We start from the raw sequence: 19,923 nt of genomic DNA, 5'->3' as shown, positions 1-19,923 counted from the left end.
TGTTTCTGTTTCTCTGAGACCCTCAAAAGCCAAGCCCCCAGTTGGGTTCTGCTGGACTGGCCCCCAGTCCCCTCTTGAGGACTTTTTCTTACAGGTACTTTTCCTATTGACTTCAAATTGTAGCTTTCAAGGCTCCCCCTGCTGGAAGTCCCTCTGCATCTGGGCACACCAAGCCAGGTAAACCTGAACTGTGGGTGCTTTCTTGGACCTTGGCCTGACTTATCTTAAGTTATTCGAAGGTTCCTGTAAGTCGATTGTAAGTGACCCTCTGCAGTGTATGATTGTCCCGTAGGATAACATTACTGCGTTTGAGGCTCATGCCTTAAATCTGACAGCTGTATTTACTGTACCTTTTAAAATCGCTAACTTGAAAAGTACTTACCTGATTTTGAAGATCTCAGTGTCTAAATTAATCAAAAAATCTGTTATTTTCTAAATATTTCTTGGGTTTTTGAGTGTATGTCTCAAATATTGACTGTGTGTAAAACAAATGCTTAACACTACTCTGATAAGCCTGAACTGCTTGCCCACACTACCACAGAGAGGCCATTTAGGATTTTTAGTTTAAGCCCTGGAAGCCAGTAGCAGTTACCTGGACTGTCTGGATGGCGGTACTCCTACATTGGGACACTACATACATAGCCAGCTTCCTATAGTATTGTTATGCCACTTAAATTGTGTTGAACCCATGTGCCAAGAGGCTGCAGAAATATTACCCCTTTTTACCCTTCAGAGCATCTGCTTAAAATAAAGTGCACAAAAAGGGTGATATATATGTCTTTGTGTTTTGTATGATGTGTACTTATTCTTCAGAAAGTCGTTGAATAATTTCTGTTGCTCTATAAGATCACAACTTGCAGGAAGCATTATAACAGGCTATGGAAATCATAAAGAAAGTGTCCATGACCGAGAAGAATGGATACGGATGAGTAATTTTTCTTTTTTATGTGCATATTTTGTGTGTCAAGAAAGAGTGTTTTTTCTCTGCCTGAGTACTTTATCCTTGTATTGCTTGACAGGGACCACTAAAGCAGAAGACCGTGGCTTGCTGCTGAAAACCTTCAACGAGCCCACCTCTGAGTATTTTGTCTTCCTGCTAAGTACTCGCGCTGGTGGACTTGGCCTTAACCTGCAGTCTGCAGATACAGTCATCATCTTTGACAGCGACTGGAATCCGCACCAGGTTACAAACCCATTGAGTTTTTCTTATTTTGAGGGAGTTATCTTGATTTCCGGAGGTAAAGCATAAAATAATGGGTGGATATATGAACTGTTTACTCATAAATTGCACAGCACTGTAATGAGTCCTTTGATAGTGAGGAGATTTTATGCTGGTTATGCACACTTGTGATTGTTCCTGGAAATCAAAGCTGGGTAACCTGTCTAGAGCTATTTCCATAAGACGTTTGGGTCATTGATGTTCTGTGTTTTTCATGGAAACACTTTCTCAAGTGTGGATCGGCATTACCAGAAAAAAATGATAGTTTCAGAAAGAGCACAAGATAATGCGCAACTTGTAAGAAAGCTGGTGTTTTGGCTGCAATGCCTGGAGAGGATCCTGCTTGGTGTGCTGTGAAAGTGAGGATGGTATGGAGTAAACAGGAGATAAGCTCCTAAAGATGTTTGTAACACAAAGCTATCTGTGGATAAACCGAATAGTGAACGGTGGGCGTGAGCCCTAGGATATTACTGAAGATTGCTTATAGCGAGACAGATAATCGGTTCCTGTTGTTGTGAAGGATAATTTTATTGCGGGATTTGATAACGTGGTGCGCTGCATGGTTTGTTAAGAGTACACCAGTTTGTGGTTTGGGTTCTGATAGAAAGTTTTATATTGTTGTATTCTTTGAAATCAGGCAGTGGTAGCAGCTGAAATTTACTATGGCTATATATTATGAAAGTACCCTACAAGAGTTTTGTGTGGAGGGACATTTGTGAAGGAATGGTGGATAGCAGAGTGGAGTGCTTCTGAGCATGAGACTGCTACAAATAAATGTCATGTCATTTAGTTGGTGCTGCAGGGAAAGGCCAGTGGAGAATGTATTTTTGGGAAGGATGTTTATTCAGCAGTGGAACAGCAACCTTTGTCCTGGCTGACTGACCTACGTGGCATATAGAGGTAAACTGTGCAGTATATGTGATAATAGGCAAATTATGTGGCACTTGTGGCTACATTATTTAGCTATTTTTACTTTTAACAGCCATAGGTACTGATAAGATAAGTGAATCCTAAATGGTTTAGAAAATCGAGCTGCCTTATGAATAGCTGGTCCAAAACACATATACTAGTATACACTTCAGAACAGTAACCTACAATTATCCAGAATTGGAGCTTTCATAGATTGAAATGTTTGAATCGTTCCCTGTTGTCGAAGTGGGAGAGAGACAATCCCTCAGATTTTCACCGTACTTCATGTGTGAAGGGAGTCTCAGTGAGCTCTGCTCAGTTTTTCTTCTTCAAGAAGGTATTTCAAGCTTATATTTCTACTATGTCTGACTCTAAAGGCCTTTTCTGCCCCTGCAAGACCTGTGGGAAGTAAAGGCTGCATGTCGATGACTCACAAAAAAATTGAGTTTCTCCAGATCTAATCTTTTGTGACAAAGGTTGATCTTTTCTAGAGGTGGAAGGAGGGTCCTTGTGTCTCTTTTCGTGCCCAATGCCAGTATATTCTGATTTTTATACTGACCTTTGCAGGTGGTTCTGATGCAAGTTACTCTCCAGTTTTTGGGACTTTACTGGTAGATGCTGTATGTGAAGAATCATCACTCTCCTCCTCCGATAATGGGCAATGTCTTTGAAGCCACAGTAAAAGTCTGCCTTCCCTGTCCTTTAAAGTTTTCGGAGAAAAGGTGCAACATATTTTGCAGTCTCTCACCTAATCCTCTGGATAGAGGCAATATATGAATGCCTTGTTTGGGTCCTCTGAATGGAGTCTTTTCTTGCAACAGGTGTCACAGGCTCTGAAAAGTCAGTTTTTGGAAATATGGGAGCTATTGTCCAGTCACAAATCAGTAGGCAGAAGAAATAATGCTTTTTCAGAAGTAAATTCCTTTGAAAAAACTGAGGAAACTGAGCTAAAGGAGACTCTCCATCATACGACGTGCAGTAGAAAATAGTAGTGAATCAGCCTCTTTTGGGAGTGTTCTTGAGGATGCTATTGTCTGATTGGTCAAATTTGGCTATTTTTAAGAAAGGACAGAGATAGGCTATTACACTGACGTGTCATTGCTATTATAGCCTGTGACGGTGATATATATTGCTTTGTTAAGGTACAGTGTGACTCCCACTAAGACAACTGGGAATGATTCAAGCATGTGAATCTATGAAAGATACCAATACTGTAGAACTAGAGTGTAGGAGTCTGGCTCAGTGTGTGGTGGACACACATGGTGTTACACCTTATACTGAGTCCAGGCAACCCTTATTAGATAGTCTTACAGTGTCTAGATAGTCAGGGCTCTACAGTGGTAGCTGTGGATGAGCAGCCAAAACTTGTCTAGGGGTAGTGTGAAGCACATGCAATACCACAGTAGTTACACAGTAACTTATCACACATGAAAGGAACCACACCGTGTTGCATAAATGAAGGTACTTTATTACAGGAACACCAAACTAGATAGCTATAGGCAAACCCCCTTCTGGAGATAAGTGCACACAAAATTTATACACAGGTAAGTATTAGGAAATAGCACACAAAAAAAAAAAGCGAGAATGTGTCCTCCACAAGAAGATGTGTAGTAGTTAGCCAAGGGCTGGGAGAGAGTGGAACCCCAAGAGATAAGTATTGTAGGAAGTTGGCTCTGTATGTGCTATTTCAAAGTAAGGAATAGCATGCACAGAGTCCAAGGGTTCCCCTTAGAGGTAAAATAGTGGTAAAAATAGATAATACTAATGCTCTATTTTGTGGTAGTGTGGTCGAGCAGTAGGCTTATCCAAGGAGTAGTGTTAAGCATTTGTTGTACATACACATAGACAATAAATGAGGTACACACACTCAGAGACAAATCCAGCCAATAGGTTTTTATATTGAAAAATATCTTTTCTTAGTTTATTTTAAGAACCACAGGTTCAAATTCTACATGTAATATCTCATTCGAAAGGTATTGCAGGTAAGTACTTTAGGAACTTCAAATCATCAAAATTGCATGTATACTTTTCAAGTTATTCACAAATAGCTGTTTTAAAAGTGGACACTTAGTGCAATTTTCACAGTTCCTAGGGGAGGTAAGTATTTGTTAGGTTAACCAGGTAAGTAAGACACTTACAGGGCTTAGTTCTTGGTCCAATGTAGCCCACCGTTGGGGGTTCAGAGCAACCCCAAAGTCACCACACCAGCAGCTCAGGGCCGGTCAGGTGCAGAGTTCAAAGTGGTGCCCAAAACACATAGGCTAGAATGGAGAGAAGGGGGTGCCCCGGTTCCGGTCTGCTTGCAGGTAAGTACCCGCGTCTTCGGAGGGCAGACCAGGGGGGTTTTGTCGGGCACCGGGGGGGACACAAGCCCACACAGAAATTTCACCCTCAGCGGCGCGGGGGCGGCCGGGTGCAGTGTAGAAACAAGCGTCGGGTTCGCAATGTTAGTCTATGAGAGATCTCGGGATCTCTTCAGCGCTGCAGGCAGGCAAGGGGGGGGGTTCCTCGGGGAAACCTCCACTTGGGCAAGGGAGAGGGACTCCTGGGGGTCACTCCTCCAGTGAAAGTCCGGTCCTTCAGGTCCTGGGGGCTGCGGGTGCAGGGTCTCTCCCAGGCGTCGGGACTTTAGGTTCAAAGAGTCGCGGTCAGGGGAAGCCTCGGGATTCCCTCTGCAGGCGGCGCTGTGGGGGCTCAGGGGGGACAGGTTTTGGTACTCACAGTATCAGAGTAGTCCTGGGGTCCCTCCTGAGGTGTTGGATCGCCACCAGCCGAGTCGGGGTCGCCGGGTGCAGTGTTGCAAGTCTCACGCTTCTTGCGGGGAGCTTGCAGGGTTCTTTAAAGTTGCTGGAAACAAAGTTGCAGCTTTTCTTGGAGCAGGTCCGCTGTCCTCGGGAGTTTCTTGTCTTTTCGAAGCAGGGGCAGTCCTCAGAGGATGTCGAGGTCGCTGGTCCCTTTGGAAGGCGTCGCTGGAGCAGGATCTTTGGAAGGCAGGAGACAGGCCGGTGAGTTTCTGGAGCCAAGGCAGTTGTCGTCTTCTGGTCTTCCTCTGCAGGGGTTTTCAGCTAGGCAGTCCTTCTTCTTGTAGTTGCAGGAATCTAATTTTCTAGGGTTCAGGGTAGCCCTTAAATACTAAATTTAAGGGCGTGTTTAGGTCTGGGGGGTTAGTAGCCAATGGCTACTAGCCCTGAGGGTGGGTACACCCTCTTTGTGCCTCCTCCCAAGGGGAGGGGGTCACAAGCCTAACCCTATTGGGGGAATCCTCCACCTGCAAGATGGAGGATTTCTAAAAGTCAGAGTCACCTCAGCTCAGGACACCTTAGGGGCTGTCCTGACTGGCCAGTGACTCCTACTTGTTTTTCTCATTATCTTCTCCGGCCTTGCCGCCAAAAGTGGGGCCTGGCCGGAGGGGGCGGGCAACTCCACTAGCTGGAGTGTCCTGCTGGGTTGGCACAAAGGAGGTGAGCCTTTGAGGCTCACCGCCAGGTGTGACAATTCCTGCCTGGGAGAGGTGTTAGCATCTCCACCCAGTGCAGGCTTTGTTACTGGCCTCAGAGTGACAAAGGCACTCTCCCCATGGGGCCAGCAACATGTCTCGGTTCGTGGCAGGCTGCTAAAACTAGTCAGCCTACACAGATAGTCGGTTAAGTTTCAGGGGGCACCTCTAAGGTGCCCTCTGTGGTGTATTTTACAATAAAATGTACACTGGCATCAGTGTGCATTTATTGTGCTGAGAAGTTTGATACCAAACTTCCCAGTTTTCAGTGTAGCCATTATGGTGCTGTGGAGTTCGTGTTTGACAGACTCCCAGACCATATACTCTTATGGCTACCCTGCACTTACAATGTCTAAGGTTTTGCTTAGACACTGTAGGGGCACAGTGCTCATGCACTGGTGCCCTCACCTATGGTATAGTGCACCCTGCCTTAGGGCTGTAAGGCCTGCTAGAGGGGTGACTTATCTATACAGCATAGGCAGTGAGAGGCTGGCATGGCACCCTGAGGGGAGTGCCATGTCGACTTACTCGTTTTGTCCTCACTAGCACACACAAGCTGGTAGCAGTGTGTCTGTGCTGCGTGAGAGGTCTCCAGGGTGGCATAAGACATGCTGCAGCCCTTAGAGACCTTCCTTGGCATCAGGGCCCTTGGTACTAGAAGTACCAGTTACAAGGGACTTATCTGGATGCCAGGGTCTGCCAATTGTGGATACAAAAGTACAGGTTAGGGAAAGAACACTGGTGCTGGGGCCTGGTTAGCAGGCCTCAGCACACTTTCAATTGTAAACATAGCATCAGCAAAGGCAAAAAAGTCAGGGGGCAACCATGCCAAGGAGGCATTTCCTTACACAACCCCCCCCCAAACGAAAGAGGATGAGACTAACCTTTCCCAAGAGAGTCTTCATTTTCTAAGTGGAAGAACCTGGAAAGGCCATCTGCATTGGCATGGGCAGTCCCAGGTCTGTGTTCCACTATAAAGTCCATTCCCTGTAGGGAGATGGACCACCTCAACAGTTTAGGATTTTCACCTTTCATTTGCATCAGCCATTTGAGAGGTCTGTGGTCAGTTTGAACTAGGAAGTGAGTCCCAAAGAGGTATGGTCTCAGCTTCTTCAGGGACCAAACCACAGCAAAGGCCTCCCTCTCAATGGCACTCCAACGCTGCTCCCTGGGGAGTAACCTCCTGCTAATGAAAGCAACAGGCTGGTCAAGGCCATCATCATTTGTTTGGGACAAAACTGCCCCTATCCCATGTTCAGAGGCATCAGTCTGCACAATGAACTGCTTAGAATAATCTGGAGCTTTTAGAACTGGTGCTGAGCACATTGCCTGTTTCAGGGTGTCAAAGGCCTGTTGGCATTCCACAGTCCAGTTCACTTTCTTGGGCATTTTCTTGGAGGTGAGTTCAGTGAGGGCTGTCACAATGGATCCATATCCCTTCACAAACCTCCTGTAATACCCAGTCAAGCCAAGGAATGCCCTGACTTGAGTCTGGGTTTTTGGAGCTACCCAGTCCAGAATAGTCTGGATCTTGGGTTGGAGTGGCTGAACTTGGCCTCCACCTACAAGGTGTCCCAAGTAAACCACAGTTCCCTGCCCTATCTGGCATTTGGATGCCTTGATAGAGAGGCCTGCAGATTGCAGAGCCTTCAAAACCTTCTTCAGGTGGACCAGGTGATCCTGCCAGGTGGAGCTAAAGACAGCAATATCATCAAGATAAGCTGTGCTAAAGGACTCCAAGCCAGCAAGGACTTGATTCACCAACCTTTGGAAGGTGGCAGGGGCATTCTTTAAACCAAAGGGCATAACAGTAAACTGATAATGCCCATCAGGTGTGGAGAATGCTGTTTTCTCTTTTGCTCCAGGTGCCATTTTTATTTGCCAGTACCCTGCTGTCAAGTCAAAGGTACTTAAGAATTTGGCAGCACCTAATTTATCTATGAGCTCATCAGCTCTTGGAATTGGATGAGCATCTGTCTTGGTGACAGAATTGAGCCCTCTGTAGTCCACACAAAACCTCATCTCTTTCTTTCCATCTTTGGTGTGAGGTTTGGGGACTAAGACCACTGGGCTAGCCCAGGGACTGTCAGAGCGCTCAATTACTCCCAATTCCAGCATCTTGTGGACTTCCACCTTGATGCTTTCCTTAACATGGTCAGATTGTCTAAAGATTTTGTTCTTGACAGGCATGCTGTCTCCTGTGTCCACATCATGGGTACACAGGTGTGTCTGACCAGGGGTTAAGGAGAAGAGTTCAGGAAACTGTTGTAGGACTCTCCTACAATCAGCTTGCTGTTGGCCAGAGAGGGTGTCTGAGTAGATCACTCCATCTACTGTGCCATCTTTTGGGCCTGATGACAGAAGATCAGGGAGAGGTTCACTCTCTGCCTCCTGATCCTCATCTGTTACCATCAACAGATTGACATCAGCCCTGTCGTGGAAGAGCTTAAGGCGGTTTACATGGATCACCCTCTTGGGGCTCCTGCTTGTGCCCAGGTCCACCAGGTAGGTGACCTGACTCTTCCTTTCTAGTACTGGGTAAGGGCCACTCCATTTGTCCTGGAGTGCCCTGGGAGCCACAGGCTCCAGAACCCAGACTTTCTGCCCTGGTTGGAACTCAACCAGTGCAGCCTTTTGGTCATACCAAAACTTCTGGAGCTGTTGGCTGGCCTCAAGGTTTTTGGTTGCCTTTTCCATGTACTCTGCCATTCTAGAGCGAAGGCCAAGTACATAGTCCACTATGTCCTGTTTAGGCTCATGGAGAGGTCTCTCCCAGCCTTCTTTAACAAGGGCAAGTGGTCCCCTTACAGGATGACCAAACAGAAGTTCAAAGGGTGAGAATCCTACTCCCTTCTGTGGCACCTCTCTGTAAGCGAAAAGCAGGCATGGCAAGAGGACATCCCATCTCCTTTTGAGTTTTTCTGGGAGCCCCATGATCATGCCTTTTAATGTCTTGTTGAATCTCTCAACCAAGCCATTAGTTTGTGGATGGTATGGTGTAGTGAATTTATAAGTCACTCCACACTCATTCCACATGTGCTTTAGGTATGCTGACATGAAGTTGGTACCTCTGTCAGACACCACCTCCTTAGGGAAACCCACTCTGGTAAAGATACCAATGAGGGCCTTGGCTACTGCAGGGGCAGTAGTCGACCTAAGGGGAATAGCTTCAGGATACCTGGTAGCATGATCCACTACTACCAGGATATACATATTTCCTGAGGCTGTGGGAGGTTCTAGTGGACCAACTATGTCCACACCCACTCTTTCAAAGGGAACCCCCACCACTGGAAGTGGAATGAGGGGGGCCTTTGGATGCCCACCTGTCTTACCACTGGCTTGACAGGTGGGGCAGGAGAGGCAAAACTCCTTAACCATGTTGGACATATTGGGCCAGTAGAAGTGGTTGACTAACCTCTCCCACGTCTTGGTTTGTCCCAAATGTCCAGCAAGGGGAATGTCATGGGCCAATGTTAGGATGAACTTCCTGAACAGCTGAGGCACTACCACTCTCCTAGTGGCACCAGGTTTGGGGTCTCTGGCCTCAGTGTACAGGAGTCCATCTTCCCAATAGACCCTATGCGTTCCATTTTTCTTGCCTTTGGACTCTTCAGCAGCTTGCTGCCTAAGGCCTTCAAGAGAGGGACAGGTTTCTTGTCCCTTACACAGCTCCTCCCTTGAGGGTCCCCCTGGGCCTAAGAGCTCAACCTGATAAGGTTCAAGCTCCAAAGGCTCAGTTCCCTCAGAGGGCAGAACTTCTTCCTGAGAAGAGAGGTTCCCTTTCTTTTGCTGTGTTGCAGTTGGTTTCCCAACTGACTTTCCTGTTCTCTTGGTAGGCTGGGCCATTCTTCCAGACTCCAGCTCTACTTGTTCACCCTGTGCCTTGCACTGTGCTCTTGTTTTCACACACACCAGTTCAGGGATACCTAGCATTGCTGCATGGGTTTTTAGTTCTACCTCAGCCCATGCTGAGGACTCCAGGTCATTTCCAAGCAGACAGTCCACTGGGATATTTGAGGAGACCACCACCTGTTTCAGGCCATTGACCCCTCCCCATTCTAAAGTAACCATTGCCATGGGATGTACTTTTCTCTGATTGTCAGCGTTGGTGACTGTGTAAGTTTTTCCAGTCAGGTATTGGCCAGGGGAAACCAGTTTCTCTGTCACCATGGTGACACTGGCACCTGTATCCCTCAGGCCCTCTATTCTAGTCCCATTAATTAAGAGTTGCTGTCTGTATTTTTGCATGTTAGGCGGCCAGACAGCTAGTGTGGCTAAATCCACCCCACCCTCAGAAACTAGAGTAGCTTCAGTGTGGACCCTGATTTGCTCTGGGCACACTGTTGATCCCACTTGGAGACTAGCCATACCAGTGTTACCTGGATGGGAGTTTGGAGTGGAATCTTTCTTGGGACAGGCCTTGTCTCCAGTTTGGTGTCCATGCTGTTTACAGCTATGACACCAGGCCTTTTTGGGATCAAAGTTTTTACCCTTGTACCCATTGTTTTGTGAAGAGGCTCTGGGCCCACCCTCCTGTGCAGGTTTTTGGGGGCCTGTAGAAGACTCTTTACTATTTTTAGTTTTGGTTGTCTCATCACCCTTCCCCTGGGGAGTCTTTGTGACCCCTTTCTTTTGGTCACCCCCTGTTGAAGTCTTGGACACCCTTGTCTTGACCCAATGGTCCGCCTTCTTTCCCAATTCTTGGGGAGAAATTGGTCCTAGGTCTACCAGATGCTGATGCAGTTTATCATTGAAACAATTACTTAACAGGTGTTCTTTCACAAATAAATTGTACAGCCCATCATAATTACTTACACCACTGCCTTGAATCCAACCATCTAGTGTTTTCACTGAGTAGTCTACAAAGTCAACCCAGGTCTGGCTCGAGGATTTTTGAGCCCCCCTGAATCTAATCCTATACTCCTCAGTGGAGAATCCAAAGCCCTCAATCAGGGTACCCTTCATGAGGTCATAAGATTCTGCATCTGGTCCAGAGAGTGTGAGGAGTCTATCCCTACACTTTCCTGTGAACATTTCCCAAAGGAGAGCACCCCAGTGAGATCTGTTCACTTTTCTGGTTACACAAGCCCTCTCAAAAGCTGTGAACCATTTGGTGATGTCATCACCATCTTCATATTTAGTTACAATCCCTTTAGGGATTTTCAACATGTCAGGAGAATCTCTGACCCTATTTATGTTGCTGCCACCATTGATGGGTCCTAGGCCCATCTCTTGTCTTTCCCTCTCTATGGCTAGGATCTGTCTTTCCAAAGCCAACCTTTTGGCCATCCTGGCTAACTGGATGTCCTCTTCACTGGGGCTATCCTCAGTGATTTCAGAGGTGTTGGTCTCTCCTGTGAGGGAACCAGCATCTCTGACTATTATTTTTGGAGTCAGGGTTTGAGGGACCCTGTTCTCCTTAGATAGGACTGGTAGGGGGGAATTGTCCTCCAAGTCACTATCCTCTTCCTCTGAGTTGCCACCCTCAGAGGGGTTGGCCTTTTCAAACTCTGCCAAAAGCTCCTGGAGCTGTATTTTGGTAGGTTTGGGGCCCATTGTTATTTTCTTTATTTTACAGAGTGACCTTAGCTCCCTCATCTTAAGATGGAGGTAAGGTGTGGTGTCGAGTTCCACCACAGTCACATCTGTGCTAGACATTTTGCTTCTAAAAGTTGGAATACTTTTTAAGAATCTACAACTGGTTCTAGAATCTAATTCAAACTTTTACAAACTTTTAAACTCTAAAAGAAATGCTAAACAGGGACTTAACACACAAGGCCCTAGCAGGACTTTTAAGAATTTAGAAAACTTTTCAAATTGCAAAAATCAATTTCTAATGACAATTTTGGAATTTGTCGTGTGATCAGGTATTGGCTGAGTAGTCCAGCAAATGCAAAGTCTTGTACCCCACCGCTGATCCACCAATGTAGGAAGTTGGCTCTTTATGTGCTATTTCAAAGTAAGGAATAGCATGCACAGAGTCCAAGGGTTCCCCTTAGAGGTAAAATAGTGGTAAAAATAGATAATACTAATGCTCTATTTTGTGGTAGTGTGGTCGAGCAGTAGGCTTATCCAAGGAGTAGTGTTAAGCATTTGTTGTACATACACATAGACAATAAATGAGGTACACACACTCAGAGACAAATCCAGCCAATAGGTTTTTATATAGAAAAATATCTTTTCTTAGTTTATTTTAAGAACCACAGGTTCAAATTCTACATGTAATATCTCATTCGAAAGGTATTGCAGGTAAGTACTTTAAGAACTTCAAATCATCAAAATTGCATGTATACTTTTCAAGTTATTCACAAATAGCTGTTTTAAAAGTGGACACTTAGTGCAATTTTCACAGTTCCTAGGGGAGGTAAGTATTTGTTAGGTTAACCAGGTAAGTAAGACACTTTCAGGGCTTAGTTCTTGGTCCAAGGTTGCCCACCGTTGGGGGTTCAGAGCAACCCCAAAGTCACCACACCAGCAGCTCAGGGCCGGTCAGGTGCAGAGTTCAAAGTGGTGCCCAAAACACATAGGCTAGAATGGAGAGAAGGGGGTGCCCCGGTTCCGGTCTGCTTGCAGGTAAGTACCCGCGTCTTCGGAGGGCAGACCAGGGGGGTTTTGTCGGGCACCGGGGGGGGACACAAGCCCACACAGAAATTTCACCCTCAGCGGCGCGGGGGCGGCCGGGTGCAGTGTAGAAACAAGCGTCGGGTTCGCAATGTTAGTCTATGAGAGATCTCGGGATCTCTTCAGCGCTGCAGGCAGGCAAGGGGGGGGTTCCTCGGGGAAACCTCCACTTGGGCAAGGGAGAGGGACTCCTGGGGGTCACTCCTCCAGTGAAAGTCCGGTCCTTCAGGTCCTGGGGGCTGCGGGTGCAGGGTCTCTCCCAGGCGTCGGGACTTTAGGTTCAAAGAGTCGCGGTCAGGGGAAGCCTCGGGATTCCCTCTGCAGGCGGCGCTGTGGGGGCTCAGGGGGGACAGGTTTTGGTACTCACAGTATCAGAGTAGTCCTGGGGTCCCTCCTGAGGTGTTGGATCGCCACCAGCCGAGTCGGGGTCGCCGGGTGCAGTGTTGCAAGTCTCACGCTTCTTGCGGGGAGCTTGCAGGGTTCTTTAAAGTTGCTGGAAACAAAGTTGCAGCTTTTCTTGGAGCAGGTCCGCTGTCCTCGGGAGTTTCTTGTCTTTTCGAAGCAGGGGCAGTCCTCAGAGGATGTCGAGGTCGCTGGTCCCTTTGGAAGGCGTCGCTGGAGCAGGATCTTTGGAAGGCAGGAGACAGGCCGGTGAGTTTCTGGAGCCAAGGCAGTTGTCGTCTTCTGGTCTTCCTCTGCAGGGGTTTTCAGCTAGGCAGTCCTTCTTCTTGTAGTTGCAGGAATCTAATTTTCTAGGGTTCAGGGTAGCCCTTAAATACTAAATTTAAGGGCGTGTTTAGGTCTGGGGGGTTAGTAGCCAATGGCTACTAGCCCTGAGGGTGGGTACACCCTCTTTGTGCCTCCTCCCAAGGGGAGGGGGTCACAAGCCTAACCCTATTGGGGGAATCCTCCATCTGCAAGATGGAGGATTTCTAAAAGTCAGAGTCACCTCAGCTCAGGACACCTTAGGGGCTGTCCTGACTGGCCAGTGACTCCTCCTTGTTTTTCTCATTATCTTCTCCGGCCTTGCCGCCAAAAGTGGGGCCTGGCCGGAGGGGGCGGGCAACTCCACTAGCTGGAGTGTCCTGCTGGGTTGGCACAAAGGAGGTGAGCCTTTGAGGCTCACCGCCAGGTGTGACAATTCCTGCCTGGGAGAGGTGTTAGCATCTCCACCCAGTGCAGGCTTTGTTACTGGCCTCAGAGTGACAAAGGCACTCTCCCCATGGGGCCAGCAACATGTCTCGGTTCGTGGCAGGCTGCTAAAACTAGTCAGCCTACACAGATAGTCGGTTAAGTTTCAGGGGGCACCTCTAAGGTGCCCTCTGTGGTGTATTTTACAATAAAATGTACACTGGCATCAGTGTGCATTTATTGTGCTGAGAAGTTTGATACCAAACTTCCCAGTTTTCAGTGTAGCCATTATGGTGCTGTGGAGTTCGTGTTTGACAGACTCCCAGACCATATACTCTTATGGCTACCCTGCACTTACAATGTCTAAGGTTTTGCTTAGACACTGTAGGGGCACAGTGCTCATGCACTGGTGCCCTCACCTATGGTATAGTGCACCCTGCCTTAGGGCTGTAAGGCCTGCTAGAGGGGTGACTTATCTATACAGCATAGGCAGTGAGAGGCTGGCATGGCACCCTGAGGGGAGTGCCATGTCGACTTACTCGTTTTGTCCTCACTAGCACACACAAGCTGGTAGCAGTGTGTCTGTGCTGCGTGAGAGGTCTCCAGGGTGGCACAGTCATGCTGCAGCCCTTAGAGACCTTCCTTGGCATCAGGGCCCTTGGTACTAGAAGTACCAGTTACAAGGGACTTATCTGGATGCCAGGGTCTGCCAATTGTGGATACAAAAGTACAGGTTAGGGAAAGAACACTGGTGCTGGGGCCTGGTTAGCAGGCCTCAGCACACTTTCAATTGTAAACATAGCATCAGCAAAGGCAAAAAAGTCAGGGGGCAACCATGCCAAGGAGGCATTTCCTTACAAGTATCTAGAAGACCCCCCTAGCGACCAGGAGAGCAGAGGCACGTTACCTGGTCGTCCCAAAGGCTAACATGGGCACTCGTAAACATAATATTGCAAAAACAGGACCAAGCTGATGGAACCCAGTGGTGGATTCAAGATGAAAATAAACTGCAAAAGAAGTGTCCAGGTGGGGCCGGAAGCAATGCCCACCTTTCTATGGGTGAAGATTCGAGTGGATGGTGTTGAATGAAGTCCAGTTGCGGAGTCCAGGGGCTGCAGAGGAGTCCCTGAAGTCACCTAGGAGCTGTCCCTCGCCGGTCGCCGGATTGCAAACAGGTCAGTGGTCACGAGGACCACCAACAAGTATAAGCAAATGCAACTGGTGCTGTTGGTGATTTGCAGAGCTGAAGTGGACCAGCAGGGTCCTGGGGACTCGACCCTTGGAAAAGAGCCCAGGCTCACCCTTAGAAGACAGGAGAGCCAGCAGAAGCAGTTGGAGCCCCCATGAGCAACCCACTGGCAGCAGGCACAATACGTCACAGTGAGACCCAGTCAGCACATCTGAAGAGGAGTCCCACGTTGATGGAGCAGCAGAGAGGAGACTGTCCTTACAGAGGTAGAATGCTGGGGGCCGGGGCTACTTGGAGTCTCAAGAACCCTCCAAACAGGAGTCAGCAAGCCTTGGTTGCTGCAATATTTGCAGTGCACATGGGTTCTGTCTTGGAGGAAGAGGCAAGGACTCACTGTCTACAAAGTTGGACATAAGGCAGAGAGGACCCAGGGGACCCCTCAGAACCATCACCTGTGTTGGACAATCTTCGCAGGTCCAGAGGACAGCAGATCCCAGCAGCTGGATGTCGTTGCCTTAGGTGCCTTCAGATGCAGGGGAGTGACTCCTTCACTGCAAGGGAGATTCCTTCCTGCTTCTTTGGTGCAGCTGAAGTCTTGCTAACCCCAGAGGATGCATAGCCTTGGAGATGTTGCAATTTGCTGACAGAAACCGCTGAAACCATGTTGCAAGGAGAGGTTGTCTTGGTGTTTGTAAGGAAATGCCTCCTTGGCATGGTTACCCCCTGACTTTTTGCCTTTGCTGATGCTATGTTTTGAATTGAAAGTGTGCTGAGGCCTGCTAACCAGGCCCCAGCACCAGTGTTCTTTCCCTAACCTGTACTTTTGTTTCCACAATTGGCACACCCTGGCATCCAGGTACGTCCCTTGTAACTGGTACCCCTGGTACCAAGGGCCCTGATGCCAGGGAAGGTCTCTAAGGGCTGCAGCATATCTTATGCCACCTTGGGGACCCCTCACTCAGCACAGACACACTGCTTGCCAGCTTTTGTGTGCTGGTGAGGACAAAACGAGTAAGTCGACATGGCACTCCCCTCAGGGTGCCATGCCAACCTCACACTGCCTATGCAGTATGGATAAGTCACCCCTCTAGCAGGCCTTACAGCCCTAAGGCAGGGTGCACTATACCATAGGTGAGGGCACCAGTGCATGAGCACTGTGCCCCTACAGTGTCTAAGCAAAACCTTAGACATTGTAAGTGCAGGGTAGCCATAAGAGTATATGGTCTGGGAGTCTGTCAAACACGGACTCCACAGCACCATAATGGCTACACTGAAAACTGGGAAGTTTGGTATCAAACTTCTCAGCACAATAAATGCACACTGATGCCAGTGTACATTTTATTGTAAAATACACCCCAGAGGGCACCTTAGAGGTGCCCCCTGAAACCTTAACCAACTACCCGTGTAGGCTGACTGGTTTTAGCAGCCTGCCACACTCGAGACATGTTGCTGGCCACATGGGGAGAGTGCCTTTGTCACTCTGTGGCTAGTAACAAAGCCTGCACTGGGTGGAGATGCTATCACCTCCCCAGGCAGGAGCTGTAACACCTGGCGGTGAGCCTCAAAGGCTCACCCCCTTTGTTCCAGCACCACAGGGCACTCCAGCTAGTGGAGTTGCCCGCCCCCTCCGGCCACGGCCCCACTTTTGGCGGCAAGGCCGGAGGAAATAATGAGAATAACAAGGAGGAGTCACTGGCCAGTCAGGACAGCCCCTAAGGTGTCCTGAGCTGAGGTGACTGACTTTTAGAAATCCTCCATCTTGCGGATGGAGGACTCCCCCAATAGGGATAGGAATGTGACCCCTCCCCTTGGGAGGAGGCACAATGAGGGTGTACCCACCCTCGGGGCTAGTAGCCATTGGCTACTAACCACCCTGACCTAAACACGCCCTTAAATTTAGTATTTAAGGGCTCCCCTGAACCTAGAAACTCAGATTCCTGCAACCTAAGAACAGGACTGCTGAGCTGAAAAAACCCTGCAGAGATGATGGAGACACCAACTGCCTTGGCCCCAGCTCTACCGGCCTGTCTCCCCCCTTAGGAAGAAAACTGCTCCAGCTACGCTTTCCCCAGGGCCAGCGACCACTGAATCCTCAGAGGACTGCCCTGCTCTAAAAGGACCAAGAAACTCCAGAGAACAGCGGCCCTGTTCAACAAAGACTGCAACTTTGTTTCCAGAGGAGCAGCTTTAAAGACCCCTGCAATTCCCGCCAGAAGCGTGAGACTTGCAACACTGCACCCGGCGACCCAGACTCGACTGGTGAAGAACCAACGCTACAGGGAGGACCCCCAGGCGACTCAAAAACTGTGAGTAACCAAAGTTGTCCCCCGAGCCCCCACAGCGACGCCTGCAGAGGGAATCCCGAGGCTCCCCCTGACCCTGCGACTGTCTGATTCCCAGATCCCGACGCTTGGAAAAGACCCTGCACCCGCAGCCCCCAGGACCTGAAGGATGCGGACTCCAGTGCAGGAGTGACCCCCAGGAGGCCCTCTCCCTTGCCCAGGTGGTGGCTACCCCGAGGAGCACCCCCCTTGCCTGCCTGCACCACTGAAGAGACCCCTTGGTCTCCCATTGATTCCTATTACAAACCCGATGCTTGTTTACACACTGCACCCGCGCTGCTGAGGGTGTACTTTCTGTGTGGACTTGTGTCCCCCCGGTGCCCTACAAAACCGCCCTGGTCTGCCCTCCGAAGACGCGGGTACTTACCTGCTGGCAGACTGGAACCGGGGCACCCCCTTCTCCATTGAAGCCTATGCGTTTTGGGCACCACTTTGAACTCTGCACCTGAACGGCCCTGAGCTGCTGGTGTGGTGACTTTGGGGTTGCTCTGAACCCCCAACGGTGGGCTACCTTGGACCCCAATTTGAACCCCGTAGGTGGTTTACTTACCTACAAAAACTAACAAATACTTACCCCCAGGAACTGTGAAAATTGCACTGTGTCCACTTTTAAAATAGCTATATGTGTTTTATGTTAAAAGTATATATGCTATTGTGATTATTCAAAGTTCCTAAAGTACTTACCTGCAATACCTTTCAAATGAGATATTACATGTAGAATTTGAACCTGTGGTTCTTAAAATAAGCTAAGAAAATATATGTTCGATGGCATCTGTCGCTGTAGATACACATGGTATGCATGAGCTCGCCATCTGGTGTTGGGTCGGAGTGTTACAAGTTGTTTTTCTTCGAAGAAGTGTTCTCGAGTCACGGGACCGAGTGACTCCACCTTCTGTGCTCATTGCGCATGGGCGTCGACTCCATCTTCGATTGTTTTCTTTCCGCCATCGGGTTCGGACGTGTTCATGTCGCTCCGAGTTTCGGAACGGAAAGATAGCTGAAGACGGAAGATTTTCGACGGTATCGTTGCGATCCGGTTAGAGATAGACACATACGACGACGCGTTGAACATCGAAGCGCTTCGGTGCCCTTCGGGGTAGATTTCGGCACCCCGTCGGGGCCTAGTCGGCCCGACCGCGTGGAGGACAACGCCGATGGATCGGACCCCGTTTCGATTCTGCCCCGAATGCCACAACAAATATCCTTATACGGACCTGCACTCGGTCTGTAATCTGTGCCTGTCACCCGAGCACAGTGAAGAATCCTGCGAGGCCTGTCGGGCGTTCCGGTCCCGAAAAACTCTGCGCGACCGTCGAGCGAGAAGACTGCAGATGGCGTCCACGCCAAAAGAGCGTCGACAGTTCGAGACAGAAGAAGAACAGGAGGAATCCTTTTCCATCCAGGATTCAGACTCCGACGAGCTACACTCTACAAGAACTGTGAGTAAGACGTCGAGATCAAACCTTAAAAAAGGAAAGAAGGCCCAGGGGACGCCACTGCCAACCGGCCATGGCTCCACCCAAATTCTCGGTGACCAACAATCGGCACCGAAAAAGGCCCATTCAGTGTCGAGATCGTCCGACTTCGGTCGAGACACCGGCACGCAGCCTCCTCGGGACCGAGAGAGTGCTAAACAGAAGCATCGACACCGAGAGTTCGGTGTCGACACCGATCGACGCCGAGACAGTGGCGCCGAAGACCATTGAGGCCAAGAATTTTCGGCACAGAAAAAGAGGAAGGTTACCTCGGAGCCGAAAAAACAATCGACAGGGCTTTCGGAGCCGAAAAAAGCGACATCAGACCCTGTTTCTGGCTCCTATACCGAAGAGCATTCTATGTCTTCTCAACCGAAGAAACATAGATTTGAACAAGAACTGCAATCCACTGACGTGGATCACACGCAAAAGCGTATCTTTATTCAGCAGGGGACTGGGAAGATCAGTACCCTTCCACCTGTCAAACGAAAGAGAACGCTTCAGTTTACTCCTCAGCAAGAAACAACACAAAAGGTAACACCTCCTCCCTCGCCTCCACCTGTAACTCCGGCTTCGCCAACTTACACCCCGTCACATTCGCCAGCTCACACCGCCATGAGCCACGACGACCAAGATCAGGATGCGTGGGACTTGTACGACGCACCAGTGTCTGATAACAGCCCAGACACATACCCAACTAGGCCATCACCACCGGAAGACAGCACAGCCTACTCACAAGTGGTGGCTAGAGCAGCTCTATTCCATAATGTGGAACTACACTCGGAACAAGTAGAGGATGATTTTTTATTTAACACCCTCTCCTCAACCCACAGCTCCTACCAAAGCCTGCCGATGCTCCCAGGCATGCTACGCCATGCAAAGGACATTTTCAAGGAGCCAGTTAAAAGTAGGGCAGTGACGCCTAGGGTGGACAAAAAGTATAAGGCGCCTCCTACGGACCCTGTCTTCATCACCTCTCAGCTGCCACCAGACTCTGTGGTGGTAGGGGCTGCCAGAAAACGGGCAAACTCACACACTTCTGGGGATGCACCTCCCCCAGATAAAGAAAGTAGGAAGTTCGATGCAGCCGGGAAGAGGGTTGCTGTCCAAGCAGCAAACCAGTGGCGCATCGCAAATTCACAAGCGCTGCTAGCGCGATACGACAGAGCCCACTGGGATGAGATGCAGCATCTCATTGAACATCTCCCAAAAGATCTGCAAAAAAGAGCAAAACAGGTTGTTGAGGAGGGTCAAAACATTTCCAACAATCAAATACGCTCCTCCATGGATGCAGCAGACACGGCCGCAAGAACCATTAATACGTCGGTTACCATCCGTAGGCACGCATGGCTCAGAACGTCTGGATTCAAGCCAGAAATTCAGCAGGCAGTGCTTAACATGCCAGTAAACGAGAAACTTCTGTTCGGTCCGGAGGTCGACACAGCTATAGAAAAGCTCAAGAAGGACACTGACACTGCCAAGGCCATGGGCGCACTCTACTCCCCGCAGAGCAGAGGATCTTATAACACCTTCCGCAAAAC

General features: G+C 49.0%; 1 protein-coding gene across 6 annotated transcripts in view; it reads left to right on the top strand.

Moving 5' to 3' along the window:
- The window catches only part of SMARCA4 (SWI/SNF related BAF chromatin remodeling complex subunit ATPase 4), an 813,549-nt gene that overhangs the window by 325,055 nt on the left and 468,571 nt on the right, over positions 1-19,923 (top strand). For all 6 annotated transcript variants that reach the window (XM_069231516.1, XM_069231512.1, XM_069231517.1 and 3 more), the window contains exon 25: positions 1,020-1,183. In XM_069231516.1, the coding sequence (XP_069087617.1) occupies positions 1,020-1,183 (164 nt within the window). The remainder of the gene's footprint in view (positions 1-1,019; positions 1,184-19,923) is intronic.

Source organism: Pleurodeles waltl, chromosome 4_2, assembly GCF_031143425.1.
Source record: "Pleurodeles waltl isolate 20211129_DDA chromosome 4_2, aPleWal1.hap1.20221129, whole genome shotgun sequence".
Lineage (NCBI taxonomy): Eukaryota > Metazoa > Chordata > Amphibia > Caudata > Salamandridae > Pleurodeles > Pleurodeles waltl.
Note: the sequence above shows the minus strand (reverse complement) of the source record. Positions and strands in the feature narration are given on the sequence as shown.